General features: G+C 39.4%; 1 protein-coding gene across 1 annotated transcript in view; it reads right to left on the bottom strand.

Moving 5' to 3' along the window:
• Nucleotides 1-1,934: 1,934 nt before the first annotated feature.
• Nucleotides 1,935-16,671, bottom strand: part of LOC128703896 (longitudinals lacking protein, isoforms H/M/V) — a gene marked incomplete at its 3' end in the record, with an annotated part of 38,947 nt that continues 24,210 nt past the window's right edge. Inside the window, 4 exon segments of the mRNA XM_070104920.1 lie at nucleotides 1,935-2,114; nucleotides 4,762-4,955; nucleotides 11,594-11,784; nucleotides 15,429-15,493. Of these exon segments, the coding sequence (XP_069961021.1) occupies nucleotides 1,935-2,114; nucleotides 4,762-4,955; nucleotides 11,594-11,784; nucleotides 15,429-15,493 (630 nt within the window).

The following is a 16,671-nucleotide window of genomic DNA, read 5'->3' as shown; positions in this document are numbered from 1 at the left end:
AACAAATATAAAACAATGAAGATATAGAATGCAATGAAAATAAATATATTTTTTTTTTAACAAGTTGGTCGTCTCCCACCGAGGCAGGGTGACCCAAAAAGAAAGAAAATCCCCAAAAAGAAAATACTTTCATCATCATTCAACACTTTCACCTCACTCACACATTATCACTGTTTTTGCAGAGGTGCTCAGAATACAACAGTTTAGAAGCATATACGTATAAAGATACACAACATATCCCTCCAAACTGCCAATATCCCAAACTCCTCCTTTAAAGTGCAGGCATTGTACTTCCCATTTCCAGGACTCAAGTCCGACTATATAAAAATAACCAATTTCCCTGAATCCCTTCACTAAATATTACCCTGCTCACACTCCAAGAGCTCGTCAGGTCTCAAATACCATTCGTCTCCATTCACTCCTATCTAACACACTCACACATGCTTGCTGGAAGTCCAAGCCCCTCACTCACAAAACCTCCTTTACCCCCTCCCTCCCACCTTTTTGAGGAGTGATCAAAATAAAAGAAAAAACACTTTCATTATCATTCACTGCATCACTGTCTTGCCAGAAAGACACCGATACTACAGTTCAAACCTACAAAAATCCCTACCCCTCCAGAGTGCAAGCACTGTGCTGCCCACCTCCAGGACTCAAGTCTGGCTAACCAAATTGTCAACAATTATATTGGTTAGGTTATTAATGTATTATATTTATATGAAGTGCTGAATCTTTGACAGTCAATCTGTACTGTGACTGGTGAAGGCTTTATACTCTGTCCATTAATAGTGATGGAAACTACTCTCACAGTCAGGCAACACTCTGTGTGAGTTTGAGCAATTATTTTTGCACATCGGCTGTCTCCCACCCCACCAAAGTAGTGTAATAAAACTTGCCAGAAACACACAGACAATGTATTGATGGAGTATTTATACAAGCCACTCAATACTGTTTCCTCTGGCTAGGTTGTCAATGCTCTCGCTTCACACACTGAGTGTCTGTGGTTTAATCCCCAGGACGGGTGGAAACACTGGGCATGCTTCCTTACACCTACTATTAGTAAGTAGGTTCTTAGGTGTTAGTCAATTGGTGTGGGCCACATCCTGGGGTACAAGACTGAAAGACCACAATGGAAATAAGACAGACAGTCCTCGATGATGCACTGGTCTCAGGGTTATCCTGGGTGGCTAACCCTCCGGGGTTAAAGAGGCCTGTGTAGGCAAAACATTTCAACAATAAAGATACCCAACTGTTTTGCATGTGTCTTAATCATCAATAAGCAAGGTAGCTAATGAACAAATGGTACAGTTTTAAAGAACAAAATGGCACAATACCATGACTGGAATACAGAAATAATCAACATATTGGACAAACAAACTTACGATGTTTCGGTCCGCCTTTGGACAATTAACTAGTCACACTCTAACACACGAAGGTAAGGGAGCCAGTATATACACAAGAGGGCAGGACGGAACAAATTGATTCAATGATCTTCAGTTAAGTAGGATTTCTTATGCAGTAACTACTATTATATGCACAACAATAGGTAGGCAACACCACTGGATATACAAGACAGTGTTTAGAGAGGTATGCCTGTATGTTATTATTTTTGCTAAAGCTGCAAAATTCTGAAAAAATTTGAATACAACTTTGCTAAGCAAGGAGCAAACTATAATGGTAGTGGGTTTGTGTCAACCATCTTTCATATTGTTTTAATGTCACCTTTGTACCATTTAAAACATTTTTAGAATATTTTTAGATTTTTTACAGTAGTGTACTGTACATGTATATTGTAATAAACAGAATAGAGGAAATCAGTTCTAATATACATTATATTTAGGTGTGTATACCAGTCAGAGAGCCCATCGTAAGTCCGAGTCGTCAGTAAACTAGTACATCGCTAAGTGAAGAGAGGCTGTATATATAATGCATACCTGGAATTTCTCCGAGGCCTGAGTCTGTGACATGCCTCCCTCCTTGCATGCTGTAATAGCCTGTTGTAGGGAGATCTCGGAGGGACGTCTTGGGCGCAAAATCCTATTTATGCACGATGCTGGCATCTTACCGTCACGTACTAACTGCTCTTTCAAACGAAACAATGTTGTTTTGGGGATCTGAAATTCCATAATACATATATTATAGTCTTTTATAATGTATTATTCCTTTTTTTTATATTCAGGCTCCATGAAATACCAGAGGAATTGTAATTGATTTATATATGCATAAAGTTAAAACACCAGTAATACACTCTTTAACCACACTGATGTCCAGTGTATCATCATGTTTATCCAGGAGTTTTATGTAACACGGGTTTAAGAGTGTAGAGGTGTTATTGTATTTACTTTGTGGGGCTTTGGGGGCTTCAACCCCCCTTGACACTGACATTTACCGTCACCCACGTACAGGAGCACTAGCACACCTCTGGTGTTAATACTAGACACTGCACAGGCTGTCAGTCCCATTCAGTTACCTGTCATTGCTTGATTAGGACCGCACCATGACCTTACAACACTGCTGTGGACCACACTATGACCTTACAACATTGCTATGGACCACACTATGACCTTACAACACTGCTGTGGACCACACTATGACCTTACAACACTGCTGTGGACCACACTATGATCTTACAACACTGCTATGGACCACACTCTGACCTAACAACTCTGCTGTGGACCACACTATGACCTTACAACACTGCTGTGGACCACACTATGACCTTACAACATTGCTATGGACCACACTATGACCTTACAACACTGCTGTGGACCACACTATGACCTTACAACACTGCTGTGGACCACACTATGACCTTACAACACTGCTGTAGACCACACTATGACCTTACAACACTGCTGTAGACCACACTATGACCTTACAACACTGCTGTGGACCACACTATGACCTTACAACACTGCTGTAGACCACACTATGACCTTACAACACTGCTGTGGACCACACTATGACCTTACAACACTGCTGTAGACCACACTATGACCTTACAACACTGCTGTGGACCACAACATGACCTTACAACATTGCTGTGGACCACAACATGACCTTACAACATTGCTGTGGACCACACTCTGACCTTACAACATTGCTGTGGACCACACTATGATTTTACAACATTGCTGTGGACCACAACATGACCTTACAACACTGCTGTAGACCACACTATGACCTTACAACATTGCTGTGGACCACACTATGACCTTACAACACTGCTGTGGACCACACTATGACCTTACAACATTGCTGTGGACCACACTATGATCTTACAACATTGCTGTGGACCACAACATGACCTTACAACACTGCTGTGGACCACACTATGACCTTACAACATTGCTGTGGACCACACTCTGACCTAACAACTCTGCTGTGGACCACACTATGACCTTACAACATTGCTGTGGACCACAACATGACCTTACAACACTGCTGTGGACCACAACATGACCTAACAACTCTGCTGTAGACCACACTATGACCTAACAACTCTGCTGTAGACCACACTATGACCTTACAACATTGCTGTGGACCACACTATGACCTTACAACACTGCTGTGGACCACAACATGACCTAACAACTCTGCTGTAGACCACACTATGACCTTACAACATTGCTGTGGACCACAACATGACCTTACAACACTGCTGTGGACCACACTATGACCTTACAACACTGCTGTGGACCACACTATGACCTTACAACACTGCTGTGGACCACACTATGACCTTACAACACTGCTGTGGCCCACACTATGACCTTACAACACTGCTGTGGACCACAACATGACCTTACAACACTGCTGTGGACCACACTATGACCTTACAACACTGCTATGGACCACAACATGACCTTACAACACCGCTGTGGACTTTCAATTTGCTCCTCTACTGGTACATAGTGATCTACTGATCTACATTTTTACTGGTTGGAATATAAATCCTGCACTAATTGATGACTCTCAGATCTCTCTCTCCAATGAATTCAATATTTCATCACATGCTCTACATACAGTAGTCCCCCCTGCATATGCAGGATATACGTTCCAAGACTTGCCGCGGATACCCAAAACAGTGTATAGTAGCAAACCTTATATATAAGTTGTTCTTCATTTACATACATACCTACGATAAAAGTTTACTTGATAAATTACACACAATAAGTGGAGAAATATCTCTTTTTCACTGATGGGAAGCAATTCACAGCCTCTCTTAAGCTTTGAAGAACTGCACATTGCTACTAGGGTACTTTGGAGCCTTTATTAAGCAAAATTAAGGGTTATTTTTGGGTCAAAATAAACCATGGCTAACTGAAACTACGGAAACCGAATCCACTGTATACGCTACAATGTAAACACTTTGTCTGCACATCCCCTACCCTTTCAAAATACTCTTTGCTCCTCTGCAATCTTACTTTCTGTCTCATCCCTATACCTCTTTCGATAATTCTACCCTATAATGTACATGGTATACTCAACATATCTATTCTTCTATAATTCTTATATTCTCTTATATTATTATATTCGTAAGAATAGAGGAACACTGCAGCAGGCCTACTGGCCCATACTAGGCAGGTTTATTCTCAAAACTTACCATTCCCAAATATGTTGGGGTTATACAGTGCCTTGGGAACTGGAGGAAATCAGGTTTGATCCAATTTCTTGGATCAAGTACCCTACACCTGTATCAAGACCATGTCATTCAGTATCCACAAACTAAATTTGCAAAAAATTAACAGGCAAACTGGCCTTTGTTTGTTTAACAATTTGTGAAAGTGAGCAGCCATTGAGTAGCAGCTGGCGAGCTTGGTTGAGGTCGCCCTGAGAGTAGTTGTAACAGCGGCGAGTTTCTTCACGGAGCACTCCTTCCTGCTGGCACCGCCGCCACAACACTGACTTGGGGATGTTGTATTCCCGGGCTACCTTCATGTAACTGGCTCCAGCTGCAAAATATTGCAATAATAATAATAATAATAATATGGGATATTGGCTGCTTGGAGTGGCATCTCAGCTGTAGTGTCTGAGCACCTCTGCAGAGACAGTGATTATGTGTGAATGATGGTGAAAGTGTTGAATGATGGTAAAAGTGTTGAATGATGGTGAATGTGTTGAATGATGGTGAAAGTGTTTCTTCCTTTTTTGGGTTCCTGCCTCAGTGGGAAACGGCCAGCATGTTGAAAAAAAATAATAACCATAAAAATAAATAACACAGGTACAATCCAACTTACGACCGAGTTCGGTTCCGACCAACCGGTCGTAAGTCAAAATGGACGTAAGTCGAACTTTACTACTGAATATTAACATCACATTTTTGTAATGACTATTTTATTGTTTTATTTTGGTATTTCATTTTTTACTTTACTTTTTATGCTGTTAGTACTGTATTTTATACTGTAAGGTTTAGGATAAACACTGTGTACAATGCAAATAGTTGTTTATTTCCCAGAAATTTGGCATACAAAACACGGTCGTAAGTTGAATGGTCGTATGTCGAGCAGGTCGTAAGTCGGATGGTAGGTGCACTACTCCGTGTGAAGTGGAACAGAATTCTTCCTCCGTAAGTCATGCATGTCATAAGAGGTAACTAAAATGCCACGAGCAAGGGACTAGTAACCCCTTCTCCTGTATAAATTTATAAAAAAAAAAACTTTGAGTTTTCTTCTTAGGTTGCCCTGCCTCAGTAGGATACAGCAAGTTCATTGAAAGAATAATAATAATAATAATAATAATAATGGTTTTTTTTCTGCGGTATACAGGTAATGTACTTTACATGTAATAAAATATGTTATGCACAAAAAAAATTCACTAGCATGCTGTGCATTTCAGGCAGACTAATACTAATGCTTAAAGACTCGTGGCCTGGTAGGCAAAGCTCTCGCTTCACATGCTGAAGGTCTGGGTTCGATTCCCGGCAAGAGTGGAAACACTGAGTGTGTTTCCTTACACCGGTTGTCCACGTTTATCCATCAGTAAAATAGGTACCTGGGTGTTAGTGGACTGGTGTGGGTCGCATCCGGGGACAAAACTGACCTAATTTGCGGGAAATGTCCTGCATAACCAGGGTCTTTCTATATAGTAGTACGTATGTCATTGATGTCAGCTATGGTCTGTATACCTTGTACATGTACTTGTAGTATATAAAGATATTATATTATTATTTTATTATTTTTTTTATTATCACACTGGCCGATTCCCACCAAGGCAGGGTGGCCCGAAAAAGAAAAACTTTCACCATCATTCACTCCATCACTGTCTTGCCAGAAGGGTGCTTTACACTACAGTTTTTAAACTGCAACATTAACACCCCTCCTTCAGAGTGCAGGCACTGTACTTCCCATCTCCAGGACTCAAGTCCAGCCTGCCGGTTTCCCTGAACCCCTTCATAAATGTTACTTTGCTCACACTCCAACAGCACGTCAAGTATTAAAAACCATTTGTCTCCATTCACTCCTATCAAACACGCTCACGCATGCCTGCTGGAAGTCCAAACCCCTCGCACACAAAACCTCCTTTACCCCCTCCCTCCAACCTTTCCTAGGCCGACTCCTACCCCGCCTTCCTTCCACTACAGACTGATACACTCTTGAAGTCACTCTGTTTCGCTCCATTCTCTCTACATGTCCGAACCACCTCAACAACCCTTCCTCAGCCCTCTGGACAACAGTTTTGGTAATCCCGCACCTCCTCCTAACTTCCAAACTACGAATTCTCTGCATTATATTCACACCACACATTGCCCTCAGACATGACATCTCCACTGTCTCCAGCCTTCTCCTCGCTGCAACATTCATCACCCATGCTTCACACCCATATAAGAGCGTTGGTAAAACTATACTCTCATACATTCCCCTCTTTGCCTCCAAGGACAAAGTTCTTTGTCTCCACAGACTCCTAAGTGCACCACTCACCCTTTTCCCCTCATCAATTCTATGATTCACCTCATCTTTCATAGACCCATCCGCTGACACGTCCACTCCCAAATATCTGAATACATTCACCTCCTCCATACTCTCTCCCTCCAATCTGATATCCAATCTTTCATCACCTAATCTTTTTATCCTCATAACCTTACTCTTTCCTGTATTCACTTTTAATTTTCTTCTTTTGCACACCCTACCAAATTCATCCACCAATCTCTGCAACTTCTCTTCAGAATCTCCCAAGAGCACCGTGTCATCAGCAAAGAGCAACTGTGACAACTCCCACTTTATGTGTGATTCTTTATCTTTTAACACGACACCTCTTCCCAAGACCCTCGCATTTACTTCTCTTACAACCCCATCTATAAATATATTAAACAACCACGGTGACATCACACATCCTTGTCTAAGGCCTACTTTTACTGGGAAATAATTTCCCTCTTTCCTACATACTCTAACTTGAGCCTCACTATCCTCATAAAAACTCTTCACTGCTTTCAGTAACCTACCTCCTACACCATACACCTGCAACATCTGCCACATTCCCTCCCTATCCACCCTGTCATACGCCTTTTCCAAATCCATAAATGCCACAAAGACCTCTTTAGCCTTATCTAAATACTGTTCACCTATATGTTTCACTGTAAACACCTGGTCCACACACCCCCTACCTTTCCTAAAGCCTCCTTGTTCATCTGCTATCCTATTCTCAGTCTTACTCTTAATTCTTTCAATAATAACTCTACCATACACTTTACCAGGTATACTCAACAGACTTATCCCCCTATAATTTTTGCACTCTCTTTTGTCCCCTTTGCCTTTATACAAAGGAACTATGCATGCTCTCTGCCAATCCCTAGGTACCTTACCCTCTTCCATACATTTATTAAATAATTGCACCAACCACTCCAAAACTATATCCCCACCTGCTTTTAACATTTCTATCTTTATCCCATCAATCCCGGCTGCCTTACCCCCTTTCATTTTACCTACTGCCTCACAAACTTCCCCCACACTCACAACTGGCTCTTCCTCACTCCTACAAGATGTTATTCCTCCTTGCCCTATACACGAAATCACAGCTTCCCTATCTTCATCAACATTTAACAATTCCTCAAAATATTCCCTCCATCTTCCCAATACCTCTAACTCTCCATTTAATAACTCTCCTCTCCTATTTTTAACTGACAAATCCATTTGTTCTCTAGGCTTCCTTAACTTGTTAATCTCACTCCAAAACTTTTTCTTATTTTCAACAAAATTTGTTGATAACATCTCACCCACTCTCTCATTTGCTCTCTTTTTACATTGCTTCACCACTCTCTTAACCTCTCTCTTTTTCTCCATATACTCTTCCCTTCTTGCATCACTTCTACTTTGTAAGAACTTCTCATATGCTAACTTTTTCTCCCTTACTACTCTCTTTACATCATCATTCCACCAATCGCTCCTCTTCCCTCCCGCACCCACTTTCCTGTAACCACAAACTTCTGCTGAACACTCTAACACTACATTTTTAAACCTACCCCATACCTCTTCGACCCCATTTCCTATGCTCTCATTAGTCCATCTATCCTCCAATAGCTGTTTATATCTTACCCTAACTGCCTCCTCTTTTAGTTTATAAACCTTCACCTCTCTCTCCCTGATGCTTCTATTCTCCTTGTATCCCATCTACCTTTTACTCTCAGTGTAGCTACAACTAGAAAGTGATCTGATATATCTGTGACCCCTCTATAAACATGTACATCCTGAAGTCTACTCAACAGTCTTTTATCTACCAATACATAATCCAACAAACTACTGTCATTTCGCCCTACATCATATCTTGTATACTTATTTATCCTCTTTTTCTTAAAATATGTATTACCTATAACTAAACCCCTTTCTATACAAAGTTCAATCAAAGGGCTCCCATTATCATTTACACCTGGCACCCCAAACTTACCTACCACACCCTCTCTAAAAGTTTCTCCTACTTTAGCATTCAGATCCCCTACCACAATGACTCTCTCACTTGGTTCAAAGGCTCCTATACATTCACTTAACATCTCCCAAAATCTCTCTCTCTCCTCTACATTCCTCTCTTCTCCAGGTGCATACACGCTTATTATGACCCACTTTTCGCATCCAATCTTTACTTTAATCCACATAATTCTTGAATTTACACATTCATATTCTCTTTTCTCCTTCCATAACTGATCATTCAACATTACTGCTACCCCTTCCTTTGCTCTAAATCTCTCAGATACTCCAGATTTAATCCCATTTATTTCCCCCCACCGAAACTCCCCTACCCCCTTCAGCTTTGTTTCGCTTAGGGCCAGGACATCCAACTTCTTTTCATTCATAACATCAGCAATCATCTGTTTCTTGTCATCCGCACTACATCCACGCACATTCAAGCATCCCAGTTTTATAAAGTTTTTCTTCTTCTTATTTTTAGTAAATGTCTACAGGAGAAGGGGTTACTAGCCCATTGCTAGATATAGGTTATTAAGTAGGAGTTTTTAAATGTACACAAATGAGAGATTCTCTTATATAGCTCCAATATATAATGTGAGTCTTTGGTAAATGTGAATGATAAAGTACATCCAAAAATGAATAGTGAGTACTATGAAGGCTTTTTTAAATGTGTGTAGAAAAAAATGCAAAATTTAAGGTATATAGAGGAGCTGTATAACAGAACTAATGTATTATCAAATTAAAAATCAAAATACAGTATTAACTAGCATAAGATACAGTATATGATTGATAAAGGAATAACTGACATGTTTAACTGACGTAATGGAAGCCCACAGTTATGTAGAGTATTTTGGGCAGCCGTAAAATTAACTTATAACTACTCAATAAATAATTAGGTTAGTTGACTAGAATGCTTCTGTTACAATATATGACATTCTCACATTTTATATTCATGGGGAGCTCTAAACCCATAAGGGCTGTGCAGCCTCTGTCAAGACAGTGATAGTGTGAATGATGGTGAAAGTGTTTCTTTTTCAGGTCGCCCTGCTTCTGTGGGAGGCAGCCAGGATATTAAAAAATATCAGCGATTGGTGGAATGAGATAAGAGGAACAGCAAGGGAGAAAATGTTATGTGAAATGTATGTATGTATGTGTGTACTCACCTATTTGTGGTTGCAGGGGTCGAGTCCTAGCTCCTGTGTGTGTGTGTGTGTGTGTGTGTGTGTGTGTGTGTGTGTGTGTGTGTGTGTGTGTGTGTGTGTGTGTGTGTGTGTGTGTGTGTGTATGTGTATGTGTATGTGTATGTGTATGTGTGTGTGTGTGAGAGAGAGAGAGAGAGAGAGAGAGAGAGAGAGAGAGAGAGAGAGAGAGAGAGAGAGAGAGAGAGAGAGAGAGAGAGAGAGAGAGAGAGAGAGAGAGAGAGAGACTGAGAGAGAGACTGAGAGAGAGACTGAGAGAGAGACTGAGAGAGAGACTGAGAGAGAGACTGAGAGAGAGACTGAGAGAGAGACTGAGAGAGAGACTGAGAGAGAGACTGAGACTGAGACTGAGACTGAGACTGAGACTGAGACTGAGACTGAGACTGAGACTGAGACTGAGACTGAGACTGAGACTGAGACTCAACAATCAATATTTACACCAATAACTCATTACAGTTGTGACCGGGTGTGGAAGTGTGAATTGCTCATTACTCTATAATTTGTTCATGATTGTATCCATGTATAAACGTAAGTAACCATTCTTACAGGATTCATTACCTTTGTAACTTGTGAGTTCATTACCTTTGTAAATTGTGAGTTCATTACCTTTGCAACTTGTGAGTTCATTACCTTTGCAACTTGTGAGTTCATTACCTTTGTAAATTGTGAGTTCATTACCTTTGTAAATTGTGAGTTCATTACCTTTGCAACTTGTGAGTTCATTACCTTTGTAAATTGTGAGTTCATTACCTTTGTAAATTGTGAGTTCATTACCTCTGTAACTTGCTCAGCTATCTAAACTTTGGAGTCCAGCCCCTGGACCAATTATGTACCTCTGTAATCTTTTGACTACCGCCCACAGGATGGGTATGGGCTGCATAATAAACATATTAAACTAACTAAAAAAATGCCTGAAATGAATTGCATAGGGTTTTATCTATGTGTCATTATTGTGAAACACTGTAACCCTCTTTGTAATTCATAGATAACAGAATTTTTTTTTCAACAGACCGGCCGTCTCCTACTGTGGCAAGGTAACCCCCAAAAAAGAAGGAATACTTCATTTTACATTTAGTAATGTATACAGGAGAAGGGGTTACTAGCCCCTTGCTCCCAGCATTTTAGTTGCCTCTTATGACACGCATAGCTAACGGAGGAAGGATTCTTTTCCACATCATGGAGAAGAGAAGAAGATTTACATACTACACCTACCATCCGACTTACGACCTGCTTGACTTACGACCATGTTTTTTATGCCAAATTTCTGGGAAATAAACAACTATTTGCATTGTACACAGTGTTTATCCTAAACCTTACAGTATAAAATACAGTACTAACAACATAAAAAGTAAAATAAAACATGAAATACCAAAATAAAACAATAAAATAAAGTCATTATTTACGACTGGTTTCTTGGAACCGAACTCGGTCGTAAGTCGGATGGTAGGTGTATTTAGTTATTTATTAATTTTCATTACAGCATAATATCATACAAACCTTTCACTGCCTGCTTTGCTGCTTCCAGAGTTTCACTGTCATAGATCAAACTTCTCTGCTGGACAGCTACACCTGCCATTCTTGCATGAATAGACAGAGTGGAGTGCGGTACACCCCATCGCTCAGCAATTTCTCGCAGAGTTCCCATTCCTGAGCGTACATCTTCAATTGCTCTTTGAAGATCATCTGGTCTGCAAAGAACACACAAGCACAGCCTTCTTGAATCCATTTTCAAAAAAATCATGCAATTTTACCTCTACAATGTTCTCACATGTTGAGCGGTATTTTATAAATACAGTACTCTAGGACTAATTGGTTTCTTAAATCCGTTAACAGATGTTACCTTACTCACACTCTAACAGCAAGTCAGCCATACACACCACTTATCTTCACTCACTCCACTGTAACACTCTCACATAAAGCCTGCTGGATGCTCAAGCCTCTAGCACACAAAACCTCCTTCTCCCCTCATTCCTGGGATGAGCCCTACCCCCCTCATTCCTGAGATGAGCCCTAATCCCCTCATTCCTGAGATGAGCCCTACCCCCTCCTGCCTTCCACTCCTCCAGACTGTCACATCCTCTTGGAATACAATACAACTTTATTTCTTTTCTGCAGTATACAAAATGGAGTTTATGTGTAATACAATATTTTTTTTTATTAACATGTTAGCCATCTCCCACCAAGGAAGGGTAACCCAAAAAAAGAAACACTTTCACTATCTTTCATACTATTACTGTCGTTGCAGAGGCACCCAGATATGACAGTTTAGGTGTCCCTCTCAACTGGGACCTGCAATCAAATTGGCGTCCACCAGGACGTTGACATCCCCAGGGCAGCTCTCCCTCTGGCTGCTAACGGAGTTGCTGACCTCTTGGACCTCTTGGGGAGGGTCGATGGTGCTCCTGCAAGCAGCAGATCCTGGCACAACCTGCTACTGTTTGCAATGGCTGTCTGGCTGTCCTGCCAAGGAGGGACAGACACCTAGCAACATCTGTTGTTGGGGCAATGGATGCAACCCCTATAATGTTTGTTAATTGCTCATTACTCTGAAATTTGTTCATGATTGTAACCATGTATGGACGTGTTTATGATTCATTACATTCGTAACTTGTCATGATTGTGACCAGCTCTACCTGGAGCTGATTACCTTTGTAACTTGTCATGATTGTGACCAGATCTAATTCATTACCTTTGTAACTTGTCATGAGTGTGACTAGCTCTACCTGGAGCTCATTACCTTTGTAACTTGGTCATGATTGTGACCAGATCTAGTTCATTACCTTCGTAACTTGTTCAGTTATCAAAACTTTGGAGTCCATTCCCTGGACCAATTATGTACCTCTGTAATCTTTTGACTACCACCCACAGGATGGGTATATAGTGCATAATAAACATATTAAACTAACTAAACTCTAAACAGCAAATATCCCAAACCCCTCCATTAAAGTGCAGGTATTTAACTTCCCACCTTCAGGGCTCAAGTCCGGTTAACCAGTTTCCCTGAATCCCTTCACAAAATATTACCCTGCTCACACTCCAACAGTTCGTCAAGTCCCAAAAAACATTCGTCTCCATTCACTCCTATTTAACACAACACTAGCCTGCAGTGCAATTTAAGCAGACTAATCCTAGATCTAGACATAACAATAACAATAACAATTTTATTTTAGCATGATACATATTTGTACAAAGGAGTGTAACAATTTGGTATATATGCCAAACGCTTCTTTATATGCTGAGCATTTCAGGCAAACTTAAGACTAACTTAAGATTAATAAGGCAATAACAGCACTGTAATTACACATATGATCATTAGGTAAGATACAGTGGATACAAGAAAACTGAATATTCAGCTAGTTCATGCTATATGGCTTTAATAAGTCTGGTAGAGAAGAATTATAGTTTTGATACACAGTGGACCCCTGGTTTACGATATTATTTCATTCCAGAAGTATGTTCAGGTGCCAGTACTGAACAAATTTGTTCCCATAAGGAATATTGTGAATTAGATTAGTCCATTTCAGACCCCCAAACATACACGTACAAACGCACCTACATAAATACACTTATATAATTGGTCGCATTGGGAGGTGATCGTAAACTGGGGGTCCACTGTAGTATATAAGAAAAATACAGTATTACAATTTATCACATTTAAAACAATGACGTTGAAACATGCTGCCACAACTGCTCAAGCATATTAGTGGCTTTCTTTGTACTAAACAAGATTCTATAACATGTAAATCACACTTTGTATATTATACAATGAAATGGCCAGAGCACCTCAACAAGCCTTTTTCAGCCCTCTGAATTGCACCTCCAGTAACCTCACATCATCTAACATTTTTACACTCTTAGTTCTCTACCCACTATGATTGTACATTATTATAATCATAACAAAGCACTAAACCCAAAAGTATGACTGAACAACATTAAGGGTGTTTCGTACCTATTAATTTAAGTAATAATCCTGTATTATCATTATTATTATTTTATTTATTTTTTTATTTATTTATTTCTTAATTTGAGCATGATAGAGTAGTTCAAATGAATACAGTTATTACAGTGCAGCATGCCAAAGCCCCTTGTATGCAGAGCATTATGGGCAGGCTTAAAATTAACTTAAGGTTAACTAAGCAGTGATATATTCAGTGGTAAAACATTATTGTAAACAGATAACAATTTAGTACAAATGAGTATTACAAAGACAGGTTATATGGTCATTTACTGTGTTGCTGAGCATTCAGTAGAATGGAGTATTCTGTTGGGTAATGTAATTAAAAAATAAGTTTGATTGGGTATCAGGTTAAACATTTATGAGATACAATAATGAGAAACATTTGTGAGATACAATTTTTAAGATACAATTATTCAGTATTTATTTGGTTGTGGGTAAGTAAGTGATCTTTGAGAAGAGACTTGAGTTTATAAACAGACAGTGTTTCTTTTATATATACAGGTAATGAATTCCAGATTTCAGGGCCTTTTATGTGCATTGAGTTTTTGCATAGCGTGAGATGGACACGAGGAACATCAAACAGTGATCTGTGTCTTGTGTTATGGTCATGTGTTCTGTTGAGGTTGGTAAGGAGAAGTTTGAGGGGAGGGTTCATATCAGTGTTAAGTGTTATATGTATGTACTAGGTGCAGTAATAAGTATGGATGTTTTGAATGGTGAGTAGATTTAGAGTTTTGAATATTGGTGGAGTGTGCTGTCTGTAGTGGGAATTTGTTATCATTCTGACTGCAGCCTTTTGTTGGGTAATTAATGGTCTGAGATGGTTTATTGTTGTTGAGCCCCATGCACAAATTCCATAGGTGAGATAGGGGTAAATAAGTGAGTGATATAGGGCCAGGAGGGCTGACTGTGGAACATAGTACCATATCTTCAATAGCATGCCTATGGTCTTGGAAATTTTCTTGGAAATTTGCTGTATATGTGTTTGAAATTTGAGCCTATTATCAAGGTGGATTCCTAAGAATTTTCCCTCTGTGAGTTTTGTGATAGGTGATCCGTTTATCATTATGTTAAGAGACACATCTGTAGCTCTGTTACCAAACTGAATGTAGTAGGTTTTGTCAATGTTTAGAGTAAGTTTGTTAGTCCTCATCCAGGTAGATATTTTCTGTAATTCGGTATTTACAGTACTGGCTAGCGTGACTGGGCTCGGGTGAGAGAAGACGTATGTAGTGTCATCTGCAAGTAGTGTGGGTTTGAGTAGTTGCGATGCATTTAGTAGGTCATTTATGACCTCCCGCCAAGACAGGGCGACCCAAAGAAGAAAACGCATTCACCATCATTCACTCAATCACTGTTTTGCGATTAACTTACCCATATCTTGCAAGTTTGTAAATTATTCTCCTTTTCTTCCTGTTTGAGGAGTACTCATGACCTTCCTGTAAATGATAAAATTCAAAGTTACAAATCATCATCGTGACAATCATTATCATCATCATTCTCATCATATTCATTTTCATCCTCCATTATATTTAAGTACATGTATAGATCTAGTACAGCTCCTTAATGTGAGAGTACACCTCTCTTATAAAGCTCCTTTATAAGTACAGTTCATTATAAAGCTTTATGAGTACAGTTCATTATAAAGCTCTATGAGTACAGTTCATTATAAAGCTCTATGAGTACAGTTCATTATAAAGCTCTATGAGTACAGTTCATTATAAAGCTCTATGAGTACAGTTCATTATAAAGCTCTATGAGTACAGTTCATTATAAAGCTCTATGAGTACAGTTCATTATAAAGCTCTATGAGTACAGTTCATTATAAAGCTTCTTTATATGTGAGTACAGATCTTTCTCTTATAAAGCTCTTTTATACATAAGTACAGCTCTTATAAAGCTCTTTTATACATAAGTACAGCTCTTATAAAGCTCTTATATACAGTGTGATATTTAATAAATATGATTGAAAAAGTGAATTCAAAATTAAACAACAAACTGAAATGCCTTCATAGCACAGGCAGCTATGCAATCTTGCATGTGTTCTTTCAATCAACTTTGCAACAAATATTGCACTCTACAGAGGAGCTTTATAGAAGACTTGACTTGAGCTTTATAACTGGAATATACCTGGAGAGTGTTCCAGAGGTCAATGCCCCCTGTGGCCCAGTCCATGACCAGGTTTTGCCTAAGTATAAATATATACCTAGTCTACCCTCACAAACATTACAGAAATAAATAAGTCTACCCTCATAAACATTACAGAATAAATAAGTCTACCCTCATATATATTACAGAATAAATAAGTCTACCCTCATAAACATTACAGAATAAATAAGTCTACCCTCATATATATTACAGAATAAATAAGTCTACCCTCATAAACATTACAGAATAAATAAGTCTACCCTCATATATATTACAGAATAAATAAGTCTACCCTCATAAACATTACAGAATAAATAAAAGTTACAATACTGTGGCTGGAACAATACACTTTTCATCGTCAACTTTGAGAGTAAACATTCAACACCGTGATAATGGAGTTTAACGTTGCCTCTCCAAATTGAACATCAACAGATCGAACACAATAACATTTATAAAGATGAATGATTTG

Source organism: Cherax quadricarinatus, chromosome 95 (assembly GCF_038502225.1).
Source record: "Cherax quadricarinatus isolate ZL_2023a chromosome 95, ASM3850222v1, whole genome shotgun sequence".
NCBI classification, from domain to species: domain Eukaryota; kingdom Metazoa; phylum Arthropoda; class Malacostraca; order Decapoda; family Parastacidae; genus Cherax; species Cherax quadricarinatus.
Note: the sequence above shows the minus strand (reverse complement) of the source record. Positions and strands in the feature narration are given on the sequence as shown.